Source organism: Echiichthys vipera, assembly GCF_963691815.1.
Source record: "Echiichthys vipera genome assembly, chromosome: 22".
Classification (NCBI taxonomy): domain Eukaryota; kingdom Metazoa; phylum Chordata; class Actinopteri; order Perciformes; family Trachinidae; genus Echiichthys; species Echiichthys vipera.
Genome location: NC_139847.1, coordinates 9,664,692 through 9,690,355, shown reverse-complemented (window position 1 = coordinate 9,690,355; position 25,664 = coordinate 9,664,692). Strand labels below are relative to the sequence as shown.

Genomic DNA, 25,664 nt, shown 5'->3' with positions numbered 1-25,664 from the left:
TTAACAAAACACTTGACCTGTGTTTATAAAAGGATACAAATACAAAATCTGTTTACATTACAATTTGAGGAAAATTCGTCTCTTTGCAACAATTACATCCATTTCTAACAAACACTCGCTTTCCGAATGCAACAATTCAGTAGAAAAGAGGAGGGATATAAAAACAGCTCTTTAAGTTCATTATTTATTCTCATTTTGTTAGTGGGAATCGTCTCACCCGGAGGAAACCCACGCTAAAACGGGAAGAATACGCCCCATATCGAGGGATCGAACCTTATTTCTGTGAGGCAACAGTGCTAACCACTGAACCACCTTGCCACGCAAAGGTTAATTAAGATGTCTCGGCAGAGTGATGGTGTTACCCTCTGCTGCACGTCTCACGCTGGTCTCATAAAGCTGTTCCTGTGTTCCCACTTGCACGCAATTGTTCTGGACTGACGTGTTCGCACAAAGAATTCACTGTTTGAAGCGTTCACCCCCTCTGAAGTCAACACCAGCTGAGCTATGACTGAACATGTGGCAGGTAGCCAGGGCAAATGTGTGTCTGCATGCCTGTGAGTTGGATACCGGCATGTTGTTCTGTTTATGTTTGAAAGCAAAATGTGGAATGTGGCATTGTACAGCGGTGGGGGGGAAGGCAACAGCCGGTTAAGTTTTGGGGTCTGCACTGCGGCGTTTGAGCTTCTCGGGGTTGTTTGAGGCCATGTGGGAAAAGTCTCTGAAGATGTCCTGGTACGTTTCATCACCTGGGGAAAAAAAAAGACCCGAGAAGAAAACATGAGCCTTAAAGCTTGACAGTTTTTACTAAACGCTTAAAAGCTGTTAAATTTAAGGATCAATTTTCAAATGAATGCCATCCTTTCTGGGTTTAAATGACTGCTTTTCTTCTAATGAGGCCCATCTGGTTTGAACCACAACATACATCATCATCCTTTTGGAGAGGACACATTGAGTTTTTAATGACCGTAACTCCACAGACTATTTCCTGAACACATTAAGACTTGTAGCCCTAAAGCAAGAAGCATGCAACTGAACAAATAAACACACATCAGGGGCATGCACATGCACTTTACCTCTCAGTTTGCAGTAGGTGGCACACTGCACAAGCAGTTGAGACGAGCTGGACATCTCAGCGGGAAGAAGGCAAAGGCACACACACACACAACGAAGACACACAGTGATAAAGCAGGTGAAATACTGACCAGCAGTTGTTTCAAGCAGACAAAAGCTTCATGTTTCCATTCCTTCATGAGTGATTCAATACACAAGAAACTTGGACAAACAGCCAATAAAGGACAATCATGAAAGAATGGACTTTCTTCTTCGCCGCTACGGATCCATCTAGTTGCTATACTGGAACTCTGATTTGCCCTTCCTGACGCAAACCAGCGCCCATGTTTTTTTGGCAGTGGTGCGAGGAAACCGGATCACCCGGAGGAAACCCACGTAAACACCAGATACATGTTGGGTTTTTTTGTTGCTGGTGGGAAGAAACCGGATCACCCGGAGGAAACCCACACGCACATGGGGAGAACATGCTACCTCCACACAGAGCTGCCATAAAAAACGCCTTTTTCGCTTTTAGCTTAAGACCGAAAACATCCCGTTTCTTGTCCTGTGCTGCTTTCTAGCCCCACTAATCATTTTGCCCCCCCAGAGCCCAGCCACTTATATGGTTCTTTATAGCCTGGAGGCTCTTCCTGCTGTGGGCCCGCCCACCTCCCCCAGATCCCTTCCCCCCTGAGTGACCTGGTTGGCCGAACGCTCCGTCCATCTCCCTCATCTCCTTGTTCATTTTGGCGATCCGCAGCCTAAAGAAAAGGAGAAAAAGCACAGTTAGAGAAGCTGCTGTTCTGCTTTGCATCGTCACAGAGGAGCTTTTTTTCCATGTCTCAGGTACTCACAGTGTGACGATGTCAGCGTTGGCGGTGTCCACGGCGATAGTTATGGGGTCTTTCTGGTTCTTGTCTCTGGCGTTGTAGTCTGCCCCTCGCTTCAAGAAGAGGCAAACCAACCTGGAGAAAGCAAAGAGACGCATAAAGTGTGTGAGAGTTTGTGTGTGTGTGTTTGTGTGTGTGCGCGCGTGCATGCCAGGTAACCCCTGCTTACTGTAGCCAGAGACTTTTCCAGAGGCCCAGGAACCCTTTCAGGAGACCAGGAACTTCACCAGGGTTGCAAATGGAGGAACTACGGTTTAAAGGTTTCTCCACCATAGTTCATTTTCCCTCCTAATTTTAAGTGATAGACCGATATTATCGGACGATATTTGAATTTTTTCATGTATCGGTATCGGCCGATGCGGGCTGCTGCGTTCTCCGTGCAGCTGGAGACGCTGCAGTTCATTTGCAGACCGTGCAGAGCCCCTCCCGCACTAATAGAGTGGTTTAATCTTTCATAGTATCTTTTAACTGTTCAATGTAGCTGAAATATTGGCATACACTTTGAAAGTGGCAACGCGGATGCCAAATGGTAAACAGGAATGCTGAATGCCTTGTGTATAAAACTGCTGCCATTGTGTATATGTATGTATTCATACGGTAGCTGTTATGAACACTGGTCACAGGATTAAGTAACGCCGACGTTGTTCCGAGGTTCTGTGCAGTGTTGAAGGAATTTTATTTAGCGGCCATGGAGCTGGAGGTTTGGACGTGTGTGTGTGTGTTTCTCTCCCTCTCTCCCGACTTAGAGCGTGGGCAGAGTTCCCTTACCATCGCAGTGATATCAGAGCACAACCCCCCCTTAAGAAGAGCTTTAATGATGAGAGATCTGTTTTATACGTAGTTGAATATTAATTTGTGTTAGCGTTCATCATGTACAAAATAATATCTGCTCAAGAAAATCGGCAGACCATATCGGTCATCGGCTAAGGCTGATGATCCAAAATCCACATCGGTCGATCCCTACTAATTTTGTCCCCTCTGGATGTCTGTTCTGCATCCGTTCATTACATCCAAGCATTTGTGAATTAAATAGTAATAACAACACGATGGCAATTTGATTTTGTTTCATCATGTGTGTGTGTGAATTTCTTTTTAATTCATCTTTGGACAAATTTGCCTAATTTTCACGGTTCTTCGCATTAATTGGAAATGCAAACAGGAAAGCCTGAAGCTGACCTTTAGTTCCTAGTTTTGTTCCTGTGGTTTATTAGTTCTTGTGAGTATTTGGTCGCAGAGGGCTCTTGTTCTCTTGCAATCCCTGTTCTTGAATGTGAAAATAAAGCGAGCTCTTAAATGACGACAAATCCTGCTCCACGGCAGAAATGTGGCCAGATGAGATAAGAGAGATTCTGACCCGACTCTCTGATAAGCAGCACAGGTACTGAAATAATGGACTTCATGTTATCTCCCTCTGTTTGCCAAATAAAAAACCAGCTCCATTTGGAAAAGACCACTTAATAGAAATGTTGCTGTAAAGCCACAATGGGCGACTTTGTGCTGCTTTGAAATGAAGTGTTTGACAGATCTGCGATGCTTTTTACCTCGTTTTTATGAGACTCTTTTTGTACTTTATTGTAATTAATCACTTCCTTTGTGCTGAGATTTCCAATGTAACACAACACAGGAATGTCCTCTGGGCAAACGGGGTGAATCGACTTAGCTGCGTTAATGGTTCTGGGCGCTCTGCCGGAAAGCTTAAATAGATTTTCATTCATCCGTTTGTTTTTCTGCACTTGCATTTCTGCCTGAGAAACCGACCTGTGTCAGTGTCTGATTTGGATTTTTACTTTATTCTTATTTATGGGATCAGTCATTAGTCTGATGACGTATTGATGTCTCTACACGTACTGATGAAACATACACTCTTTGTCCCATTGTGTCGCCTTTTAAACACACTCAGTTTGTCAGTGCGCGGGTGGTTTTTCTATGAAATGGGACTGCTCGTGTGTGTGTGACAGCGTGTCCTACCCGGTGTGACCCAGGATGGTGGCGTGGTGAAGCGGCCCTCTCCCGTTACTGTCGGCCTGGTTGACGTTAGCGCCGTTCTGCAGCAGAAACTCGCAGGCTGCCAGGTCATTCTGGTAAGGAAACGGGTCAAAGTCATCATAATTCATCCTCTGGGGATCATCAATGTCAACATCCAATTCAATTTTAATGTTAACGCTCTCCTCACCGCTGAGACGGCCTGCATCAGCGGCGTGCTGGACTCCTCGGCCACGTTGACCCAGCTGACGTTGGCTCCGTGGGCCAAAGCGTCGGCCATGACGGGGAAGTTCTGCAGGGCTGCAGAGCGGTACAGCAGCGCCCCGGGGTGAAGTCCGCTCAGATCCTCTTCTTCTTCTTCTTCTTCTTCTGCTTCAACATCTGAACGGGGACAGAGAGTTAACTTTTCTTTCTTGTCAAACGGAAAAGGAAGCTTTGACACATCTCACCGTTCCTTTTTTAAGTTTAAAGAGTTTAAGGTTTTCTAGTCGGACAGCCCACGATCAGCACATCGTGCAAACTTGTCGTTGTCAGGTCAGATGTACTGTATGTATCAGCAAGTGTGTGTGTGTGTGTGTGTGTGCATGTTTTATCTCACCTTTGTGTGTATTGTTCTTTTGAACAAGGTCACTTGGGCTCAGCCCTGAGGGAAGAGAGAAAGAGTGCCACGGTTACTGGTTTAATCCTGCTGACTGCAACAACACACACACACACACACACACACACACACACACACACACACACACACACACACAATTCAGCAGCCTAGGATTATCAACTTCTGCTGGATCACCAATTTTGGGTTTGTGTGAGTGTGTGGATCAGCAGGAGTAAGAAGAGTGATGATGCCCGCTGGTTTCCATGCGTCAGTCCTGATCCCGGTCACTCTGTGTTTACCTGTGACCCGAGGCAGAGTGGCTCGGTTCGGTTTGGGTTTGAGCGGCGGTCGCTGCGCGGTCCGGTCCTGTGTGCCCGCTCGGTTCCTCCTGCCGCTGGATCGCCTCAGCAGGGGGTTCCCTCTCGTCTCCGGCAGCTTTTGGATGAACTTCTTTTCCACGTACTTCGATCGGATCCACGACTCTTTATCTCCTCTGAGGGACAGAAATAGTAGAAAGAAAGAATAAGATGGAGGGAATTCATTCATTTCTTCAGTAATCTTCTCTCACACAAAACAAAAGAAAAAGGCATCATGCAGAACTGTACTCGTCAGTACGTTTCTGGTTTTACTCGTTCTCAGCTTGAGAGCACAACTTGCTTGTGCAGCTGTGAGACAAGAATGCTTCACACATGTCCCAGGGCTCAGGGTCTTTGGATTAAGTTATAAATTCAGTAAAAAAAGAGCTTAGGACTCAAAGTGCTCCCCTGTTTCTTTGCCATTTAATTACAGCACAAATGAAATCTGTCTCAGGCTTTAAAACAAAAGTAACATCCATGTTCCTCAGCTGTGTGCTATGAGGAAAAAAATAAAAAGGAATCATCCAAAAGGTAAAGATAGACAAGACAAGACTGAAAGCTCACGCTGCATAAAAAAAAAAAAAAGCATGCGGTTTCCGGAGGACACTTTAGTCACAACTTTAATCATGTGTATCTTGTACCTGTGGCACTTCCTGTCTGCTGCGATACAACAGGGAGAAAAAGAGGAAGTCAAAAAATAGTTTTAGCCAGATGATACAATCATCTGTACCCAACATAGATGTCTGCAGACTGTGCTTTTTTTTTTAAAAGCCCAGCGGCTGGAACCACTGGTCTCCTCAGCACTGTCTCGTCTTCTCAGACATGTGGCAAGTTAGTCTTCAATCGTTGCACAACGAGGCAGAATTAAACCTTTCTGTAGTGCCGTGGATATGACAGCAGGAGGAGACGAAGAGCTCTTTATTTCTGCTGGGTGCTTTTCGCAGAGACACTAACATGTCATGTTGGATCAACAGCTTGATGAATGATGCTGGAAAATCTTTATCGCTTGGAAAGAAGTTAGTTCAAAGACATGTTTGCGGCACAGGTGTGTGCTGTCGTTGTATTAAGGACGACCAAACAGGACTTACTTTAATACATCATTTAAACACTTAAGAAACAAACAATGATGTAAACGGCTATAAATGTAGTTCAGTCATTTTAGGACAAAATAGGAGTCGACGTTGAACAGATTGCAACAGAAGCAAACTCGACTGGTTTTGTATCCTCAATATGTCCTGAGGGAAAAAAGACAGAAGAATTCCAAGAGGGGAAAGTTTAGAAAAGTATTTCTTCCTGCCTCCATGTACTAATCCTCATGGGAAGACTAAATGGGTTCCATCCAGACCTTAATATAAAGTATTTTACTGTTATTTGTCAACCAGACATTTTCACCTGCTTTACCCAATGTTTAGATCTGTTGTGATATTTATGAAAATGAGCACGGACATAATTAGATTATGCCCCGTTTGCCCTTGTGAACAAACTACTTTAAATAACTTGTAATACATTTTTTGTTTGTCTTGATGTAAGTAATCCACTCAGCGATTTTCATGGTGATATCTGAAGGTTATTTTCTTTCCCTAATCTTCTCATCTCATCTCATCTCATCTCATCTTCATCCGCTTATCCAGGGTCGGGTCGCTGGGGCAGCAGCTCTAGTTGGGGACCCCAAACTTCCCTTTCCCGGGCCACATTAACCAGCTCTAACTGGGGGATCCCGAGGCGTTCCCAGGCCAGTGTGGAGATATAATCTCTCCACCTAGTCCTGGGTCTTCCCCGGGGCCTCCTCCCAGCTGGACGTGCCTGGAACACCTCCCTAGGGAGGCGCATCCTTACTAGATGCCCGAACCACCTCAACTGGCTCCTTTCAACGCTAAGGAGCAGCAGCTCTACTCCGAGTTCCTCATGGATGGCTGAACTTAAAAAGAATGAATAGGTGAATGCATACAGTATATTTGGGTCTTTTTCAAAACTCTCCCCTATTGGGATTCTTCAGGGCTTTCTCCCTTACTCAGGACATACTGTGGATACAATCAGTCGAGTTTGCTTCTGTTGTTCAACCTTTATAAAATGACTGAACTGATGTGTGTGTAATTTAATTCCACATGATTCTTTTGATTGTTTTCTTTCACATCAGATTTGATTTTCCTTCAGCAAGATTTTCCAGACGTATGAAATGTGGTGTTGCGCTAATTCCTTTCCCCTTAACATGCACACATACGGGGATAAGTTTGTACCTGGGACTGGACGGGTGGGGCTTCTTGATGGTGATCTCGTCTATCCGGGCCTCGTAGATCCTGTTGATCACTGTGTTTCCTAATTCACACATCAACTAAAGAGGGCAAAAAAAAACAAACAAGAAAAACAATTATTTCAGTGCTAGTTGCTTTATTTGGAGAGTTTAGTGAACGTCAACGATTGCGTAATTCATGGCATAATACTCAGTGGAGCTCCTTGGTAACACGGAAAATGCAATAATGAGGTCGTGTAGCTGCTACGGTAAAAAAGGTAAAATTACCTTAATGAGCTCTGGCTCCCAGGAGTCCAGAGTGAGGGAGCGCACTTTGGAGAAATGGACTCCCAGGCTCCTGTTGGAGGAGGAAACCATTAATTCTCAAGTTTCAAGCCAAGTGTTTGTAGAAGTGCGTGTGGATATGTGTATGAATATGTGTGTGTGTACCTGTGTATTCCTGAGCATGTGATGCAAAGCGTGATGCCCAGGTTAATTGAGGCCCAGTCAGGACCGGGCTCCCCGCAGTCACAGCACTGCTTGTTCCCTGGTATTGCCTGGACCTTCTCCAGGGCCTTGCAGCTCTTGTTCTCCTGATCCTCTCCTCCTCCTCCTCCCCCTCCTCCCAAATTCGATGACACTGAGCTGCACCGCTGTCTCTGATAACCACACACACACACACACACACACACACACACACACACACACACACACACACACACACACACACACACACACACACACACACACACACACACACACACACACACACACACACACACACACACACACACACACACACACACACACACACACACACACACACACACACACACACACACACACACACACACACACACACAGGAATGAGGAGACGCACAAAGGCACACAACTTCCTCTGTATCTTCTCGGATTAAACTCCCACTGACAAGTGCAGATATAGAAAATGATGCGTGAATGTGTGTGTGTGTGTGTGTGTGTGTGTGTGTGTTCTTACCGGGCTGTGTGGGTCCTCTCTGTGCTCCTGAAAAGCAGAGGCGATGCTGTTTTGGACGGCGGTGATCCACGCCTGCTGCTGTCGTTCCGAGTCTGCCTGCAACAAACAACACCTACACACACATGCACACACACGCGCACACACACACACACACACGAAATTGACGTGGACAAATTCTCGTCATCCCCCCTTTGCAGGACGCTCTACTCCACACACTTAACACTGATGAGAATTCACCACAGACGTTTAACTCCACGTATGCATGAATGCACAAACATGTTTGCACACACACACACACACACACACACACACACACACACACACACACACACAAACACACACACACACACACTTACTTTGATGGCGAGACCACTTCAAAGCAGAACCGCCTCTCGTTTTCGGCGCTGGGCTTTACTGTGCAAAGACGCAAGTCCTCCACCACAACTGTGGGCTGGTCCTGAGAGAGACGCAGACAGGAAAAACATGCAGGTCAGACCGTGCACAGTTGTGAAAACACATTTGTGTTCATTTCTAAAAAAAAACAAAAAAACAGTGACACTAAATCTGAGACATACCTTGAATTTCTTCTGATACACCAGCTGATTTTTCTGAATTGAAAACCAACGCCTCGGGAGGAAAGAGAATATATGAAAAGGTCAAAAAGTAAAGGATGAAGCCTTTAGAAGGGTATAAACAAATAATGGACACCCACACAGTGCACATTTTGTAAATTTGAATCCTTTTAGGGAGAAAAAACAACACAAAAGACAGTGCAGCTGTTCTGTGTGAGGCATTTCGTGGGTGAACTTTTACCTGCTCCAGGTCTTGAAGGCGTTGCTGGCTCTCTTGTAGAGGTATCCCTCCATGGCGATCCCGTTGGCTGCGTCTGTGTTGAAATCCATGATGGAGTCGTCATAGGACACGTCCTGTAGATATTAAAGTAAAGATTTATACGCAATATGTAAAAGCGTGCCTTTAATTGTAATGTATTTGTAAATGTTTTACCTTTTTCTTGATTGCTGCGTGTCTTTGCTCCATGTCTCTCTTCTCTCGGGCAGAGTTAAGGACGAACTGAGTGTGCTATTAATGCAGAAATTGACACAGAGGTTATTCCCCAGACAAAAATATTGATTTTTTTTTAATGATGCACTTTATTCCACTTATAATCACTCAGCAGCAAGAGTTTTAAAAAGCTCTAATGTATAATCAATTAAGCTTTCTGATACATTCACTGATTTGCAGTTTAGGTCTGCGAAGTGAAACAGACACTTATTTGAGCTATAAACACTTTTTATTAACCAATCCTTTATTAAATATAATCTATAGACATTCTTAATAATACCAGCGCAAAAAAGTGTGAGTTTAAATGCATTTGGTGAGGCTTAAAAAAGGGGAAATGGGTAAAACCAGAGAAGAGTTTTAGAGATAAAATGAAAATATTAAGTTTACAATTGTGATGAAAAGCTGTGGAAAGTATCGCATGGCGTTTGATTAATGTATTTGTCTCTCTTTTCTGTCTATTCACTGTACTTGGACAACTTTCTCCCTTTTCCCTCTACAACATATTTGTCTCTGTGAGGAGGACAGAAGTGGAGAGACATCGACAAGTTCGGGGTAGGTCATCACTCCTGCGTTTTTTTGCTCTTCGGGAAACAGGGATTAGGAAGTGTTGAACTTCTTCCTGCATCCTGTGTCAAACTGCTGCAGTGCGTTCAGTGTATTATTCTTCAATTTCTCTCTCTCTCTCTCTCTCTCGTCTGCTTATTCTCGTTGCAATGACTTCCTGTTGAAACTGGAAAAGCGTTGGTGCGGGTGGATACGGCCGGTGAACGCTGACACATTCATTTCCTGTTTTATTTTCATTTAGACAACACTCTCAGATAATCCTGTTGATGCTCAAGGTTGATGGTGCAAAAAAAATGTTTTTCCCAGTTTAGACAGTCAGAGAGCAGGAACTAACACACACACACACACACACACACACACACACAGACACACACAGAGACACACACACACACACAACCATGTGAAATATTTCCTGTTGTTGCTCACTTTTTCCTGTCACGATGGAAGTGTGATGTCATCTTGTGACTTCTGGGCCCCGCCCCCTTAGAAAGACGCCAAGAACTCGCCTGATGCAACTTGTGATTAAAGGCAGCGTGCGGTTTATTGGACCCAAGCTGCTGCAGTTCACATTCATCATGTCTTACCAACATCTTGCTCTAAGTCTTTTTGAATATTTATTTCTGCGTGTGTTCATCTTCTCTTTAACTCTCCGTCTGTTTCATTTGAATAATTCTTATTCTTTTTATTTCTCAATAAAAAACGCCAATGTTATCATTGTTGCTATCAAACATATTTTGTTCTAGGCTTTCTTTCACTTCTATTACTGCATTTTGAGTATTTTGAAATCTCAATAACTTTGTGAATTGTTTTATGGTGGAGGATTTAAATAAGCCCTCTGGGTTTTTTTTCCCCTCTTCCTGCAGTTCATCATTTCTCATTTTTTGTAATTTCTATCTATGTTTTTAAATTGTGCAAACAATAAATTAAAATAAATGGAATAACCTTTTAGTGAATTGTTTGTTTGTTTTGAATTGAGGATCTGAAACTGCATTCGGTCCTCACTGAAAAGTAAACTCTCTATACACTTCCATATTCACTTCTCACAATGCAAATTCAGTGTACTGAGAGACACAGACATGCAGACACCAGAGTGCAGATTCACAGAACTGTTGTTTTAATAGCTTGTTTGTTGGATTAACCCCAGAGTGGCAGAAACACAGCCTTCAGTTAGCAGCTGTAGCACCTCTGCGCTGGGTCTCACCTGTGTGACAACAGCAACAGGAAGTTTGGCTCTTACTCCCCATCCACGAAGGTTCTGTTGCTGCCGTTAACACAGGTTGGACCCAGCGCTGCGATCCCTGGCACTGGTGTTTGCACTTGCTGGATTTGAGTAGCACCAGCTGCTAACTGAAGGTCCATCTCATCACGCCAAAGTTGTCTCCTACATAAGTGAGGCGGAGGGGCCACAGGGTGCACTAGCTCCTTCTTCTCTCTTCTTTGTGGTCTAATAAACGTGCAAAGGCCGGAGTTCTGTGTATCTGCACCTGATCGCTCTTTCTCAACGAGTGGAAGTGTCTTAATAAACGGAAATCAAATTGCGAAGACTGAATGTGGAAGTACGGTTTTCAGTGAAGACAGAATAAAGTTTCAGAGCAACTACATTCTAATTATAACGTCACATTCAGTTGAAAGTGTGTTGCAATTCAGTTCCAAACAATAAAAATTCAATTTCAACTTGTGCTATTCAGAGAAATTGTGTCCAGCTAAAACTTTCCCCTTTCTTCCTTCCAATATAAGAAATGTGCATTGTGTCATGTTATGTGTATAATGCTGAGCTGAAGATACAATACAGAGACCTGCTCATCAAACCTCCACAGGAAATAATCTCAGATATTATCAGAGACTCATTTGCATTTAAAATGAATTCCCAATCATCACTGATGAATGACATCAAGTGTGTGGCCATTCTCAATCACTTAGCCAAATACACTGGAGATCAAAATTAGAGAACACGTTATTAATACTTAATTTATTCTGAAATATTGTTATGTTGTATTGTATTGTATATCCGCTGTCTAGATAGTCCAGATCTAAACCCCATAGAGAATCTCTGGGAAATCCTTGGCGACACAGTAATGTCTAAGTTGAATGAGGCGTTAAAAAGCACTTACCTCTTCATTCAGCTTTTGTCGATACTCGTCCAGCTCGGAGAGAGACTGGTGACCGAGTTGGAAGAGCTGAGCCTGGGCCTCCATCAGTGACACCATCTGACAGGAAGCACGAGGAAGCATTGAGAAGAACTCTTCCATAAATACATTTTAAAAAGATGGAGATGGAGACAGATTTACAAAAGCAACAAATTGAACTTTAAAATAAGTCAGCGTGAACTCACTGCCTTCAGAATGTCTGTCTTCTTCTTGGCCTCAATGACGTTAATCTGAAACAAAAAGGAAGCAGCGGTGTGAGACAATGTTCAGGTTTCCAGAACGGCCACTTACATTTCTGGGAGCCACAACCGCAAATCTGGAGAAAAGCCCCGAGGCAAACCTGTTATCATTCAAAACAGCAGAAGCCGGACTGTAATTAGACGTGCTGTTGTGTGTCTTACTGGGCTGTTTTGGTTCCTGGTCGCTCCAGTTAACTGACTGGTTTTTAACTCTGAACCTGTCTCCGGGGACTGGTATGTTTGTTTGCTCTCAGTCGAGTGTGAGTTGAAGTGAAATCCTCTGGATTATGAAGATTCTGACTCTACTTCTGACCTCCTTGCTGTGCAAAGTTGTTAAGACGCCTGGCTTTGCCTCCTGCACATGCTGATGCGTGTACGAGTCCGAAGTCCAGATCATCCAGATGAGAGAACAGAGTCCGTCTGATGCCCCTTGGTCGGTCATCAGTGGTTTGAACACAGTCCTGATGTTTATTTAGCTCTTTTATTCATAGTTATTCTTTCAGTTTCTCACTGTCATTTCTAGAAGTGTAATAATAATGTAAAATACTCTTTAATGAAGATATTTGATTGTGAAAGAAGCTTTCTGAATACCTTTGTAGAGTCATGTTGGTGCTATACTAACTACTCTATATCGGCCGTCATGTGAGCAATCTGTGAATTTTCCCACTCAAACTTCAGTATTGGTTTCAAAGATCCAATATTAGTCAGGCTCTACATAAAAGCAACAAAATATGCAGAATAAATAAAAAAATAATATTAAAAAAATTAAATATACCAACGAAAACAGCAGCATTCTTCTACTTCTACCATCCAGTCCACAATAAAATAAAGGTGATTAAACTAAATGCACAAGATTGCTGGATTACTACTGTTTATAATAACTATAATAATTATTAATATTATTGTTAAAGATGTGCGATTTGTTGCTCCTCATGGGGAATTGTTGGGGCTCTGTAAATTATGAATAAGTCATAAAGTGTGGTCTTGACCTACTTCATACGTAAAGTACCCTGAGATAACTTTTGTTATGATTTGGCGCTGTAAATAAAACTGAATTGAACTGAACGTGCATAAAGTAAAAATGTATTCTTTAGTCATCCAGCAGTCTTTCTCACCTCCAGGACGTAATCCAGGGCCCCAGACCGAAAGGTCCTGCGTGCGTTGAGCAGAGCATTGCTCGCCTCCTCCACTTCGTGTTGTTTCCCCCGTGGCGCCTGGGCGTTCCTCACCAGCGCCCCCTCCAGGCACTCGCTGCTTCGCTCAAACTCCTTACGCACGTCCTTGAACCGCCGAACGTCCCTGAGAGACGAAGGGAAAGAAGAAAAAGGGGAAGAGTGGATCGTCCTCCACTCGAGAGATTGGTGGTTCGATCCCCATCTCCCCCGGTACACATGTCGAAGTGTCCTTGGGCAAGACACTGAACCCTGAATTGCTATGTAAATGTGGTGTGAATGATTAGATTAGATGGTAAGTAGATGTCCACTGCCATCAGTGTGAATGTCTGTGTGAATGTGACAAACACTGTGAAAGCGCCTTGAGTAGTCAGAAGATTAGAAGGGCGCTATATAAGGACAAGTCCATTTACCATAAGTTAGCTATTGTTTTGAGGATTCAACACTTAATTTGGAGTTCTGCATGATGGAATCTGAAGGGGGATAGTGAAAGATGTAAACTCAGAGGGGCTAAATCCCATTCAAAATATGTCACCGGCTAAAAAATCCCTATTGTCTACGAGACAGCCTCTCTCATCTAATCCACCGTATCATTCCCACTAATAAGAACAGACTGCAAGACAAAGTACATGGAGAAGGCAAATGAAGGAGCCTAATCCTCTAATATCTTTTTAATGCATGTACTAATGATTGGCAGGCATGCAGGGGGGAGTGACTCAGCCCGTAGAAGGTGGCTGAGTGCATCAAAAAGATTAGATTAAAAAGAAAAAGGGTCTCACTCACTCTTTGACAAAGGTCTGCAGACGTGTCTTGACCGACTTCTGTGTGGTCTCAATCACTTCCTGAAAAGGAGACAGAGACACATCCATCACAGTGAGGACAGAGAACCGTTAAATGTCGAGTGTGTTCGACAGTGTGCTGCAGCCTTTTCAGACCACATACTGCAGCTGATAAGCGGCCGGCACTGGAATGGAGACGCTGGTGCAAAGACTGTAAGTGAAAGGCGAAGACAGACGGACGGTGAGACTCACCTCCTGTGCCTCCAAGATGACGGACAGCTTTTTGGAAAATTTGTCCAAACACTCCTGCAGGAGGGACACTTTTGATTAGACTCTGCGTTTCAGCAAATCTTAACTTAGCAACGCCATGTTTCTTATCTATAACAACCATCTTTGTTTCGTAGTTTGTTTCCACGTTGTGTAAAAAGAAAAGCAACGCAAGCGTGCACAAAATAAGCCAATAAGCCACCACTTTGCAGTAAATGTGACATTATGTGAGCGGGAAAATGACAGAACATGAGTGGTATGACGCTGTGCTCCTCTCACCTCCATCGTCTTGTCCCCGGAGCAGTGGTGTCCCAGATCCCGGAGGCCGTTGACGAAGCTCTTGCTGGTCTGGCAGTAGACTCTGCCTGCCTCCAGCATGGCCTGGCATTGTTTCACAAGCTGGGTGACACAAACACGCACCCCCACAGTCAAATTCCCCCTGAATACTCAGACAAAGAGACACTTGAGGTTACTACCGACCGGTCATTATCCGTACCATGAATACTTAAAACATACTGAGTTATTGTGCACATTAAAGCAATGAAACAGCGAGAGTTGGAGGTTTATTCCAGTAGAGTGTAATCACTGTGCATTCTGAATACAACCTCCAGTTGCTGTTACACTGCAGACAAACACCATTACTGGATTTACAGGCTGGATTTATAGTTTAAATACTGGGTTTTATAAATCTATATTCAATTAACCTGTCCACAGTGTATCATGTTACAGTATCTTTTCATGTCTTATGGTCATTTTTCTATTTATGTTCTTGTTTACAGTACTTCGCTTATTGTTTCTTTATTTTGAATTACTGTGCACATTAAACACCAAGGCAAATTCCTTGTAAACATTTCAGAAAAATCACCAATGAATTAATTTTACAAAAAAAATCAAGTTGTTTTTCTTTGTTTCCTTTATACTTTAATCGATATACTGTAATATATAATATAATACATAGTTTAGTTATAGTTTATATTTGACACATATAACATCACATGGCAGCTACTGTATACTTTGATTTTTTTATTTAAAGAAGTAATTTAATACAGTTGTACTTGCTGCAATAATAAATAAAACAACAACAACAACAACAGCAGCAGCAACAACAACAACAACCCGTAGACACATCAATGGCTCACTACCTTATATGGTTGTTCCGGCTATCGTTAATAAGCTAACGGTCCAGCAGACACGGAGCAACATTAGCATATTTTGAGTCATGTTTCTGGCCACCTGACAAATGTAAGTCCAATATTAGCCATTCTTTAAACTCTTTTTTGTAATTTACCAACTCCTGAGGAAAATATCTATCTCTTTAGGTGCTAAATGCTCCACTATATCCGCTAAGTTAGCCGCTAACAAGGCTAACGTTAGCTTCCGTTAGTTAGCCGTTTGTAGCGCAACGTTACAGTGAACGACCATAGGTGCACCAAAACAGTAAAAGTACGGACAGTTACGCCATAAACAATGAGCTGAAATCATCAAATAAAAGTTATTACCTCCAAATATGTTAAACTTGACTTGAGCAAAATAAAAGGATAAATACACATAACTGCTGTCTAGGAAATAGGGATGACCGTATAGATTTTTTCTTTCTTGAGCCGATATTTAGAGCCGATACTACTTTTGCTCCCTCAATTTACATCATTAAAATTACACAATGAAGATAACAAATGTTACATGTCTCAATTTAAAAAAAAAAAGGAACATTTATTGAACTTAAAAAAGGCGTCTCCAGCAACACGGAGCTTCCTGTGGACGCCTGTCTCTAAATAAAGCCGGGAAAAAACTATCGGCGAACGCAGCAGCCTGCATCGGCCGATACCGATGCAGCTAAAAAACATAAATATCGGCCGATAATATTGGTCTATCACTACAGGTGTTTCCACTCACTGAGTAGACTGTGATTAAGGTGATATTATGTACTTTTAAAGGAGGAATTAGCTCATTATTTCTGTTTCAAATGAAAAGTTGTGTTAAAAAGAAGCTCTGGTGTAGAGCCCATGGGACCTCAGCTCCGGACATGTGGACATTCTGGCACAAAACACACTGGCATCTTGATCGTAATCTCGGCAGAAGACGCAGCAGCAGCACTGAGACTTGAGAAGAGGAGGAGGGAAAGCGTGATGGCGTGACGTCACATGTGGGACATGAAATGTGGTCTTTCTATTTATGCTTTTTCCAGAGCCTTTCACTGAACAATCCTACCATCAAATGTCAACCCCTTACAGGAAAAAATATCATTTAATTCCACAAACATCATTCATTCATTCATTCATCTTCAACCGCTTATCCCGGGGTCGGGGTCGCGGGGGGGCTGGAGACGATCCCAGCTGACATCGGGCATGAGGCAGGGTACACCCTGAACAGGACGCCAGTCTATCACAGGGCACATAGAGACGTACAGAGACGGACAACCATTCACACCTAAGGGCAATTTAGAGTCATCATTTAACCTAACACGTGTATGGAAACCGGAGTACCCGGAGAAAACCCACGCAGACACGGGGAGAACATGCAAACTCCACACAGAAAGGTCCAGGCCGGGATGCGAACCTGAAACCTTCTCGCTGTGAGGCGACAGTGCTAACATCACATATGTAAACCAGGACATATAATGACTGAGACCAGAAAATAGTTCTTCCATTTCCATAGACACCGATGTCATTTTATTTCGGAGTTGAAGTCCCAGCTGCTCTGCCGGAAAGGGCGAGACTTACCAGCCCTGTGTGCAGTGGCTCATGGGTTGTCGTGTTATTAGTGCGTCGCTGACATTTCTTAAGGACCTTTCCTCTTGCATTTACTATCATCTTGTACTCGCCACTTACGGCCACAGAGGACGCTCTCCCGCAAATGTCAGCTCCATCGACATACACTTGACATCTCCGTCACTGTTTAGCTTCGCTGCAGCTGTTAGTGTCAAGCAGCTTTTACACCTTTGTATTTGTCGCTGCATTGAGTTTGATGACCTTGTTATTCCCAGCACAGTGTGTGGATGTGAATGTGAATGTACTTAAAAAAACACTACAGTTTATTTGAGCTTATCAAACATTTGACACTGATACTGACTGATCTGATATGGTCCTTTTCACAGCAGCAAGGTAGTGGAAATACTTTACCTGACTATTTCATTTTTATGCGACTTTATACATGACATGTTGCTGAAGATTAAGCAACCAAGCAGAATGTAAAAACATCTATTTTAAAGTAGCTCTGTCTAAATGTATACAATGATCATACAAAGTAATACCAATCCAATAATTCAGACAATATTTTGTCTTTTCATACTTTAAGCACATTTTGCTCATAACACTTTTACTTAAGTAACATATTGAACATTTTATATGTGGGTCTTTACATTGTGGTAATACCTTTACTGACCACTTCTTCCACCATGGTCTAAAAATGTACTGGATTGTAGGGACTTTGGAAACAGTAGACCTGCTGTAATATAATTCAGTTTCTGGCAATAAGCAGACGTTCATCCAAAAGTCTATTTCTCAGGCATGTAGCCGCATGTTGCATGGTGACGGAATAGAAAAACATTACGGGATCACTTCTCACAATAAAAATGTGAAAAATGAAACATTTTAATCAAATGAATTAACATTTTTTTAATGTGTTTGTTTCTACGCAGTATGGGAAAGAGTTTGTGTTGTTTCCAGACTATTATCTCACTTTCTGAAATCAAATATGTTAATAGATACAAATCAAAACAAGTTTAGTAACGCAACACAGCCGACCTGTAGATTAAATGAAACTAATCAAGCTGGCTGTAGATTGGTGTCAAGTTACCATGGTTACCGTTCGCCTTGAGACTGCAATTCTCATTTATTGAATTTTATTTATAATTTATTTATTTGTATCCTTATTTTATTCATTTATAGTATGTTTACTCCATCTAAAGCCAATGAAGCACAGACTCATGTTTTCTGTAGTTCCTGGTGAATTGTTCGTCTCTACTGTTCCTGTCTGTAGAGTTACAGGTTCACAGTTATTCATTTCACTCTTTTAGCATTTAGTGTGAATAAAATGCTGTGCTTTGAACATTTCTCGGTTTGGAGTTCATTCACTTATATGAACAACAATAAGTAGGTAAAAATGTCTTGTAATTATTTGGCAACATAATGAGAATTTGACATACGTGTTAAAAGATGAATTTTAAAACCATTTATTTACATAATACGCGTCTAACAATTGGTATTCAGACGTTTAATATTGAGTGAAAAATCCTCTGAGAGGTCTGGAAATTTGAAATGGAAAATGTGTAGGAACCCTGTGAAGGAGGTCAGAGTTCAGCAACCCTGGAGCTGGTGAGTTATTTCTGCTCAAGGACACTGACAGAGCAGATAAAGCTGCCTGAGGGGTCTGAACCCAGTTAGTCAAGTTTTCTTTTTCTAAATCACTGCATCTCCCTGCTGACACACGCATATCACTCATGATGCTTTGCAGGGAAAGTTAAATGGACCAAGAGCTTTATCTAGCACTAGTATATTTCCATGTTTCTTTGGTTTTTGATCCAGGAACAGAAACGCAACATGTGACCGCCCTGTCAGATGAATAGATCTGAAACTGTAACACGTATGAACGGTAAACGCGCAAATAGGGAATATGGTGTATCGTATCGAAGCAGAACCAACTAGTTCTCTCTGTTGTAGGACAATACGATGGGGAAGCAGCACCTGCAGCTACTTCCTGCTCACTGTCAGGTGAAAAATACCTCAGCTACCACCGCCCACCTCTCACTTCACTGTGTGTGTGTGTGTGTGTGTGTGTGTGTGTGTGTGTGGGGGGGGGTGGCTTTCCCCTACCCTTTATTATAAAAAGAAGAATAAGACTTTTAGATGGACATATTTTGCTGTGATGAACTTTTCCTCTTGTGTTTTTTAGATGTGTGTGTGTGTGTGCCTGTGTGTGTGTGTGTGTGTGTGTGGAAGGGAACATTTTTGAAAGTAGAGCAGTGACTCAGTATGATATTATAAAAGTGTGTGTGGGCGCATGTTTCTCACCTTTTCTAATCGTGTCTCGAGTTCGCTCACATCGCTTTGGACCACTTCGATTTCAGCTCTGAAACAAACACAAATACACAGAAATTCACACACAACAACTCAGGGTCAAAGGTCGCTACGCTGTGTATTAACTCACAGTATGCGTGTGTGCTAATATTCCCGTGTAAATCACGTGCGACAGTTGTTAAAATCAAGTGAAAGGTTGAAGGTGGTGCTGAAGTAATCTGTTAACAATATGGCCAAAATCTTTTATCCTCATAATTTCATATCTCTATAACAATTAATATCAAAGTGTAGCATGTTTTCTGGTAATTCAGTATATAAATAGCGTGTATGAATAACCACACGGTAACGCCTGAGTTAGTATGTGCTTGTTACGATCAATTTTGATGATGTAATTGTGTATCGCAATATCTCGATATATGATTTCATCACAATATGACTCCATTAAAAGCCGATAACTGTTCATATCGAATTATCTCCCAACCCTAGTTAGTTATACAATTGATTAGTCAATCCACGGGAAATAAATCCACAATAATGTTCATAGTAGATTAATTTTAGTCGAAAACAGGGCAAACTTTTCTTGCTTTGGATGCTGTGTATTGTGCTTTGTGCTGCACGTTTTCATTTGAAGAAGAAGAATTCCTTTATTAGTCCCGCGAATGGGGAAATTAAATTTTCACTCTATTATTTTTTCATTTTACACACACACAGACCCGTAATACACACACATATTGAGACAGGACCTATACATGCAACCAATGGAGAGATGTTAGAGCGAGGGGGCTGCCAGTGACCGGCGCCCAGAGCAGTTGGGGGTTCGGTGCCTTGCTCAACAGCACCTCGGCAGTGCCCAGGAGATGAACTTGCACCTCACACTCCATTCATGGTCCACACAGGGACTCAAACCAGCAACCCTCCGGTTCCCAGCCCAGTCACCTATGGACTGAGCTACTACCGCCCCCATTTGTAGCTATCAGTGTAGGATAAAGACATCTTCACAAACTATTATTTGTGCTGGGCTTTAAACAACTCTAATCTGATATAATCTTATATTCTTTTTTAGGGTGACTACTATCCATCTGTGCAGGGACTACAGATAAACACGTGGCTAACTGTGGCTCATTTACAGCAGTGTTCATTATCGTGCACTGTCCCCGCTAAATAAACTCAACCAATCAATCAGTGGATTGAAAATATGATCAACAAATCGATCAGTAAGGAAAATGACTATTAGTCGCAGCTCTCTTTAGTATCAATCTTCAACCATGAAGAAAGAACAGCTTAGCTAAAATAAAATGGGCATGAAAAGTATTTAATTTGAATATTTTCACTCTAGTTCAATTCAACCTTGTTCACACTTTTGTTGGTTTTGCTGCAGAAATAAAGTTCAAATGAATGCCTGCCCCTTTAACTTTCATTTTCAAAAATTTGAGCTTTTCACGCTTAATTTATTTTTTCATAATGACAAAAACATCTGACCTCAATTTGCCCCAGTACCATTTCAAATACCAATACAAACAACACTCTGCATTCATGGCTGCATTTTTCCACTTCATTGTAATCCACCACACCATTATTGGTATTTTTTAGAAACCTGAGGCGTTTCTGAGCAGGATTTCAAAATTAAAATATCATTTATGTGTGTTTGAGCACAGCTTAGACTGTGGAGATGTTGCGTAGACTTGCAGAAAGGCCGTCTAGCAAGTACTCAGACTTCAAAAGCAGATATCCAGTACGCTTCTTGCTCAGTAATGGATTTATACCCATAACGTTTTGAGCACAAGCGCTGCCATTCTCACAGATCTTTCACAGACATGCACATTAAGCGTCTCCGTGCACGGCTAGCTTGTCATTCTTTTGGTGCAACAGTCATTATCTCTTTCTCCCTCTCGTCTTTTCTCATACCAGCAGCTCAAGCGTGTGGTTTCCGCTGCCTTCCACCAACAGTACAGAGATACAGAGAGACAGAAAGAAAGAGAGGAAGGAAAAAAAGAGGCGAGACTGAGCGCAGAGAGACGAGAGGATGGCCTGGACACACACAGTAACTGTTTGTGTTTGCTGTGTTTGTTAGTGCGGGGATGTTTGAATCAAAAGTCTGAGGTCACGAACTCTTGAAATAGGACCAAATGACAAGTAAGAAAAGAAAGAAGAGGAGAGAGAAAACTCCTTCAATGGCACATCCTTTTCATTTCTCTCTGACTTGGTGTCACATTTCTTCTTTTTTTTTTGCACAGAGTAAGAAAGCAAATTAAGACAGAGCTGAGTTTCTCCCCACAGAAAACCCACTTCCTGTCTCTCCTGTTGATAACCTCAGCACATCTCGCCTCACTTCCTGTTGCCCTCCCACCTCACCGTTACCTAGTAACAGGAGGCAGCACATTTGAGTGTCTCGTTGTATCTTTTTTCGTCCTGTCTTCCCTCACATTCTCTGCTTATCAGTTTGATTAACTGTGTTTATACGCGAGATAACTTTCCTTCCCCTTCCCCCCCCTCCTTGTTCTTTCCTCCACTGCTCTCAGCCTGGCACTGGACCTCGCTGCAGCTGCCACGGCTCAAACTTTCCACCACTGTGCAAGCCTCACAAACTCAAGGCGGGCAACAGAGAGAGGGAGAGGCAGAGAGGCCCATTTGAAATATGCCAAATCAGCTGGAAGAGACGACACCAGCCGCTGTGACTCAGGCAGGATGCCAACGACGATTCAGGGCACACCCAAGCTCTGCCAAACTCTCTCTTGAGCTGCTTGCAAAACCAATTTAGTGACACTTCCCCTTTGATTACACCAGATGCTTCGCTGTGTTGAAAGAAGATTGTTTGACATGCAGTAGAGCAACACTGACAGCATAGTTGGGAGCGTTTAATGCGGTTTTATAGGCTCGTATTGAGCTCAAGTGGCCCATCTATCAGTATCACTTGATACTTGATTGAAAGAAGGAGTCACACTTTATTCACTCTTGATTACATACACACTGCACACACATGTAAACAGCAGCTATACACATGCATTTAATGGGGGAATGTCATAGTAAAGGGAGGGCTCCGACAGGTGCTCCAAGCAGTGAGGAGGTTTCCTGCCTTGCTCTAGGGCACCCAGCCAAATTATTGATGTTTTTAATGAAATATGTGGAGTGACAATGGGGCTGTGATATATCAGCTTCCTGTGTTTCAGTGACACATCAAAATGCAGCACAGAGCAGCAAAAATCAGACCTGAGATCAGTGTTTTCAGCCCTGCTGGCCTCGTCCTTTATACTGACCCCCCCTAACATACACGACATGGTTTGACCTCAGACCCAGAGGGACTCACATCATTGTGAGCATCAGCAGTTCAAATTGACTTATTGATAGGTACTTTTTGGACTCTGAAACATGAGGTTATTGCAATATTGAGCTTAAAAAATGACTAGAATTAAGGTAGATGTTATTTTTGTAATGGTAAAATGGGGCTTATGCACCTTTTTAAAAGATCTATTTAATTTCTTTTTGCAGCTGGGAGTCAAGACCTTTTTCCTTTTTTTTCAACTGACTACCAGCACTAAAGCACAGGTGTATCTCTTACCTGAAGCGCGGAGAGTCCTTCAAGCACTCCTCAAAGTCCAGCTTGACAGTCATCCCTGCGTTTATATAAAACACTTTATTTCTCTGAAGCCTGTTCGGAGCCGGAGAAGCGGACAGCAGACCCCCCCACCGACCCGACAAAAGACAGCTCTTCTTCGGTTTTCAAGGCTCCACGCCGGCAGCTCCACTCATTCTTCTTGTCGGACGTTTTTCTTCTTTTTTTTCCTCTTTCACAAAGTATAATTTGTATTCCTCCCGCAGCTCGTCCTGTTCAGCTTCTCTCCCTCTGTGTGTCTCTTGAAGGGGACACCGAGTGCCTGATCTGCGCTCCTCTGTCGCACATCCGAGAAACAAGACGACTTGTCACCGCTCATGAATGGAGGCAGGGAGATGTCAGATGCGTTATTACCATGGTATCCGGCAAGGAAGGAGCGCACAAAGTTTCCTCGGGGCAGAAAATATCCTTATTGATCAACACGCATCGATATACCAGAATGAATAAGATCACATCAGATCAGGATGTCCTCCCAAGAGAGTCGTCTCTCTCTCTCTCTCTCTCTCTCTCTCTCTCTCTCTCTCTCTCTCTCTCTCTCTCTCTCTCTCTCTCTCTCTCTCTCTCTCTCTCTCTCTCTCTCTCTCCACACATGAGGTCCAACCCCCGTCTCACTCACTGTTTCCGGGTTTCTTACTCATGGCAAATTGTGGTTTTGAAGTAGGAAACTGCTCAAAACGAGAGGTTAGACTAAAAGAGACTAAAGGTTAGAGCTTGGTGGATCATATGAAAATGTGTTCTTTCATTTTCTGCATTCTTACTCTGATGTTTGATCACTTTTTGCTGTTTGTGTATTCAACTCCCCCCCCAGTTTCAGTGAAGCTCCCCATGCAGAGACTGGGTGTGTATTCTTGTCTGACAACCTTGTGTTTTCTTGTGAGGAAGGCTGCCTTTATACGATGACATGTGACCCAGGTCGTTTATTCCAAGTCTCAAGTAAGTCCCCAGCCATTCTTTCTTTCTTTATAAAGTCACAGATTATGTCCATGGGTGGATTACTGAAGGAGCCAACCAGGCACAGGCCCAGGGGCCCATAAAATCAGGGCCCCTGACTCATAAAATGTTGCTGAAAACAACAAAATGAGCCCAAGAATACACACAACGACCAAAATTAACCACCAAGAGACAAAAAAACTGACTATAGGGATGCAACATGACCACGATGCGATGCTAAATGACTGAAAATAGACACAAGCGTCCACATAGAGACAAAAATGACAACAAAAACACGCAAAATGATTAAAATAGATGTAAAATGAACACAGAGTGAAACAAAACCATGACATAGGAATGTAAAATGTCTAGAAATAGATGCAAAACAATTAAAAAGACGTACAAAACAACTAAAAATGGATGCAAAATGACCATAGAGAAAAAAGAAAAACATCTAAAAATAAATACACAATGACCACTACACGACTAAAAGTAAACTCTTTGAATCCAGGGGTCTTGTTCCTGCATAGACATAGTGGGGGGCTCTTACGTGTCTGTGCCCAGGGGCCCATTGTCTCATGAACCGTCCATGGTTAATAGTTAAGCCCCCATAGCCTTACCTGTAGTATCCGGTCTTTACAGAGAGAGAAGACGAGGTAATGATGATATAACGTGTTTAAAAAGTTGAATTTCAAACATTTTAACCTCGTAACTCTTGGCACGGCATCATAATGATCCATTGAGCATCAGGTAGCGTCAGGAGGAGCTCCATTGTCAGGTTAATGCAATTCCCAGTGTGAAGGTATCACAAGAAAGAAACCATCATGATACATTTTGAGTGTTTATCCCCTCAGTCTATGTGAAGGACTTCAGAGGGGCTGAGTACCCTGTAGAGCCCTTCAACTCTGTGGGGGGAGAAATCCAAAAAGCAAGTGCAAAACAACAGCGTTAAGAGCTCTGGTGTATCACTTGACTGCACGCACCTTTAAATAAGTGTTATAGTTATAACTGAGACGAGTAAGATTCCTTACATGAGCATAAAAATATATATTTTTAGCGGTTCATAGGTTCATAAGCCACCTCTTGCAAAAATCAGGCGATCGCCCAGTTATTGCAGATATGAAATAATTTGGCCTTGTAAGCGTATGTGTGTTGGTTGTGACAAGAAAGAGAAGAAAACACATGCAAAGTCAAAGTTCTGCCACTGTGCGTTAAAATCTTTAAATACTTAGTCAAAATTGTGACTCACTAAATCAAAATGAGACACCAAGTCAATGAACATTGTAAAATAATCATTTGAATAAAGTTAAATTAGGAAAAACTGAGTCATAAAGTAACGTAACGTACTATATATGTGTTTTGCGGCATAGAGAAGCTTCCATAATGCACAGGTCTTACCAAAAGACAAAACGACCGTTGGGCAACATTAAATAAGCAAACGGCTCTTTGTCATCGCCACCACACACTGTCAGACACCGTGAAACCTGTGTAATTACAGCGGATCAGCCAGGAAGTCTGTCTGCGCTTGTTACTTCTGTGTTGCAATGAACATCTAGCTATCTATCTATCTATCTATCTATCTATCTATCTATCTATCTATCTATCTATCTACCTACCTACCTACCTACCTACCTACCTACCTACCTACCTATCTATCTATCCCATGATGTGTGTGGCGCCCCCTGCTGATCAGCAACAGTAAGTGCAGCTGATCTGAAAACATTTGTGACTGTTTTGGTGATTTTCTTCATTCACGTTGTTTCATGTTGCAGATT

At 42.6% G+C, this 25,664-nt stretch overlaps 1 protein-coding gene across 2 annotated transcripts; it reads right to left on the bottom strand.

Moving 5' to 3' along the window:
- Positions 1-23,443, bottom strand: acap1 (ArfGAP with coiled-coil, ankyrin repeat and PH domains 1). Of its 2 annotated transcripts, XM_083937365.1 has the most exons (24): positions 22,906-23,443; positions 19,344-19,401; positions 14,614-14,733; positions 14,320-14,373; positions 14,072-14,130; positions 13,232-13,415; positions 12,063-12,107; positions 11,842-11,937; positions 9,110-9,184; positions 8,918-9,030; positions 8,680-8,731; positions 8,461-8,561; positions 8,105-8,216; positions 7,558-7,766; positions 7,396-7,465; positions 7,115-7,209; positions 4,821-5,014; positions 4,522-4,566; positions 4,114-4,304; positions 3,909-4,018; positions 1,905-2,015; positions 1,750-1,811; positions 1,074-1,120; positions 1-746 (listed from the first exon to the last, which is right to left on the bottom strand). In XM_083937365.1, exons 1-23 carry the CDS (start codon positions 22,956-22,958, stop codon positions 1,077-1,079), a joined length of 2,253 nt encoding a protein of 750 aa, XP_083793491.1. In that variant the 5' UTR covers positions 22,959-23,443; the 3' UTR covers positions 1-746; positions 1,074-1,076. The 2 variants fall into 2 exon arrangements, with proteins under 2 accessions (XP_083793491.1, XP_083793490.1); XM_083937364.1 differs by lacking the exon at positions 1,074-1,120.
- Positions 23,444-25,664: the final 2,221 nt, after the last annotated feature.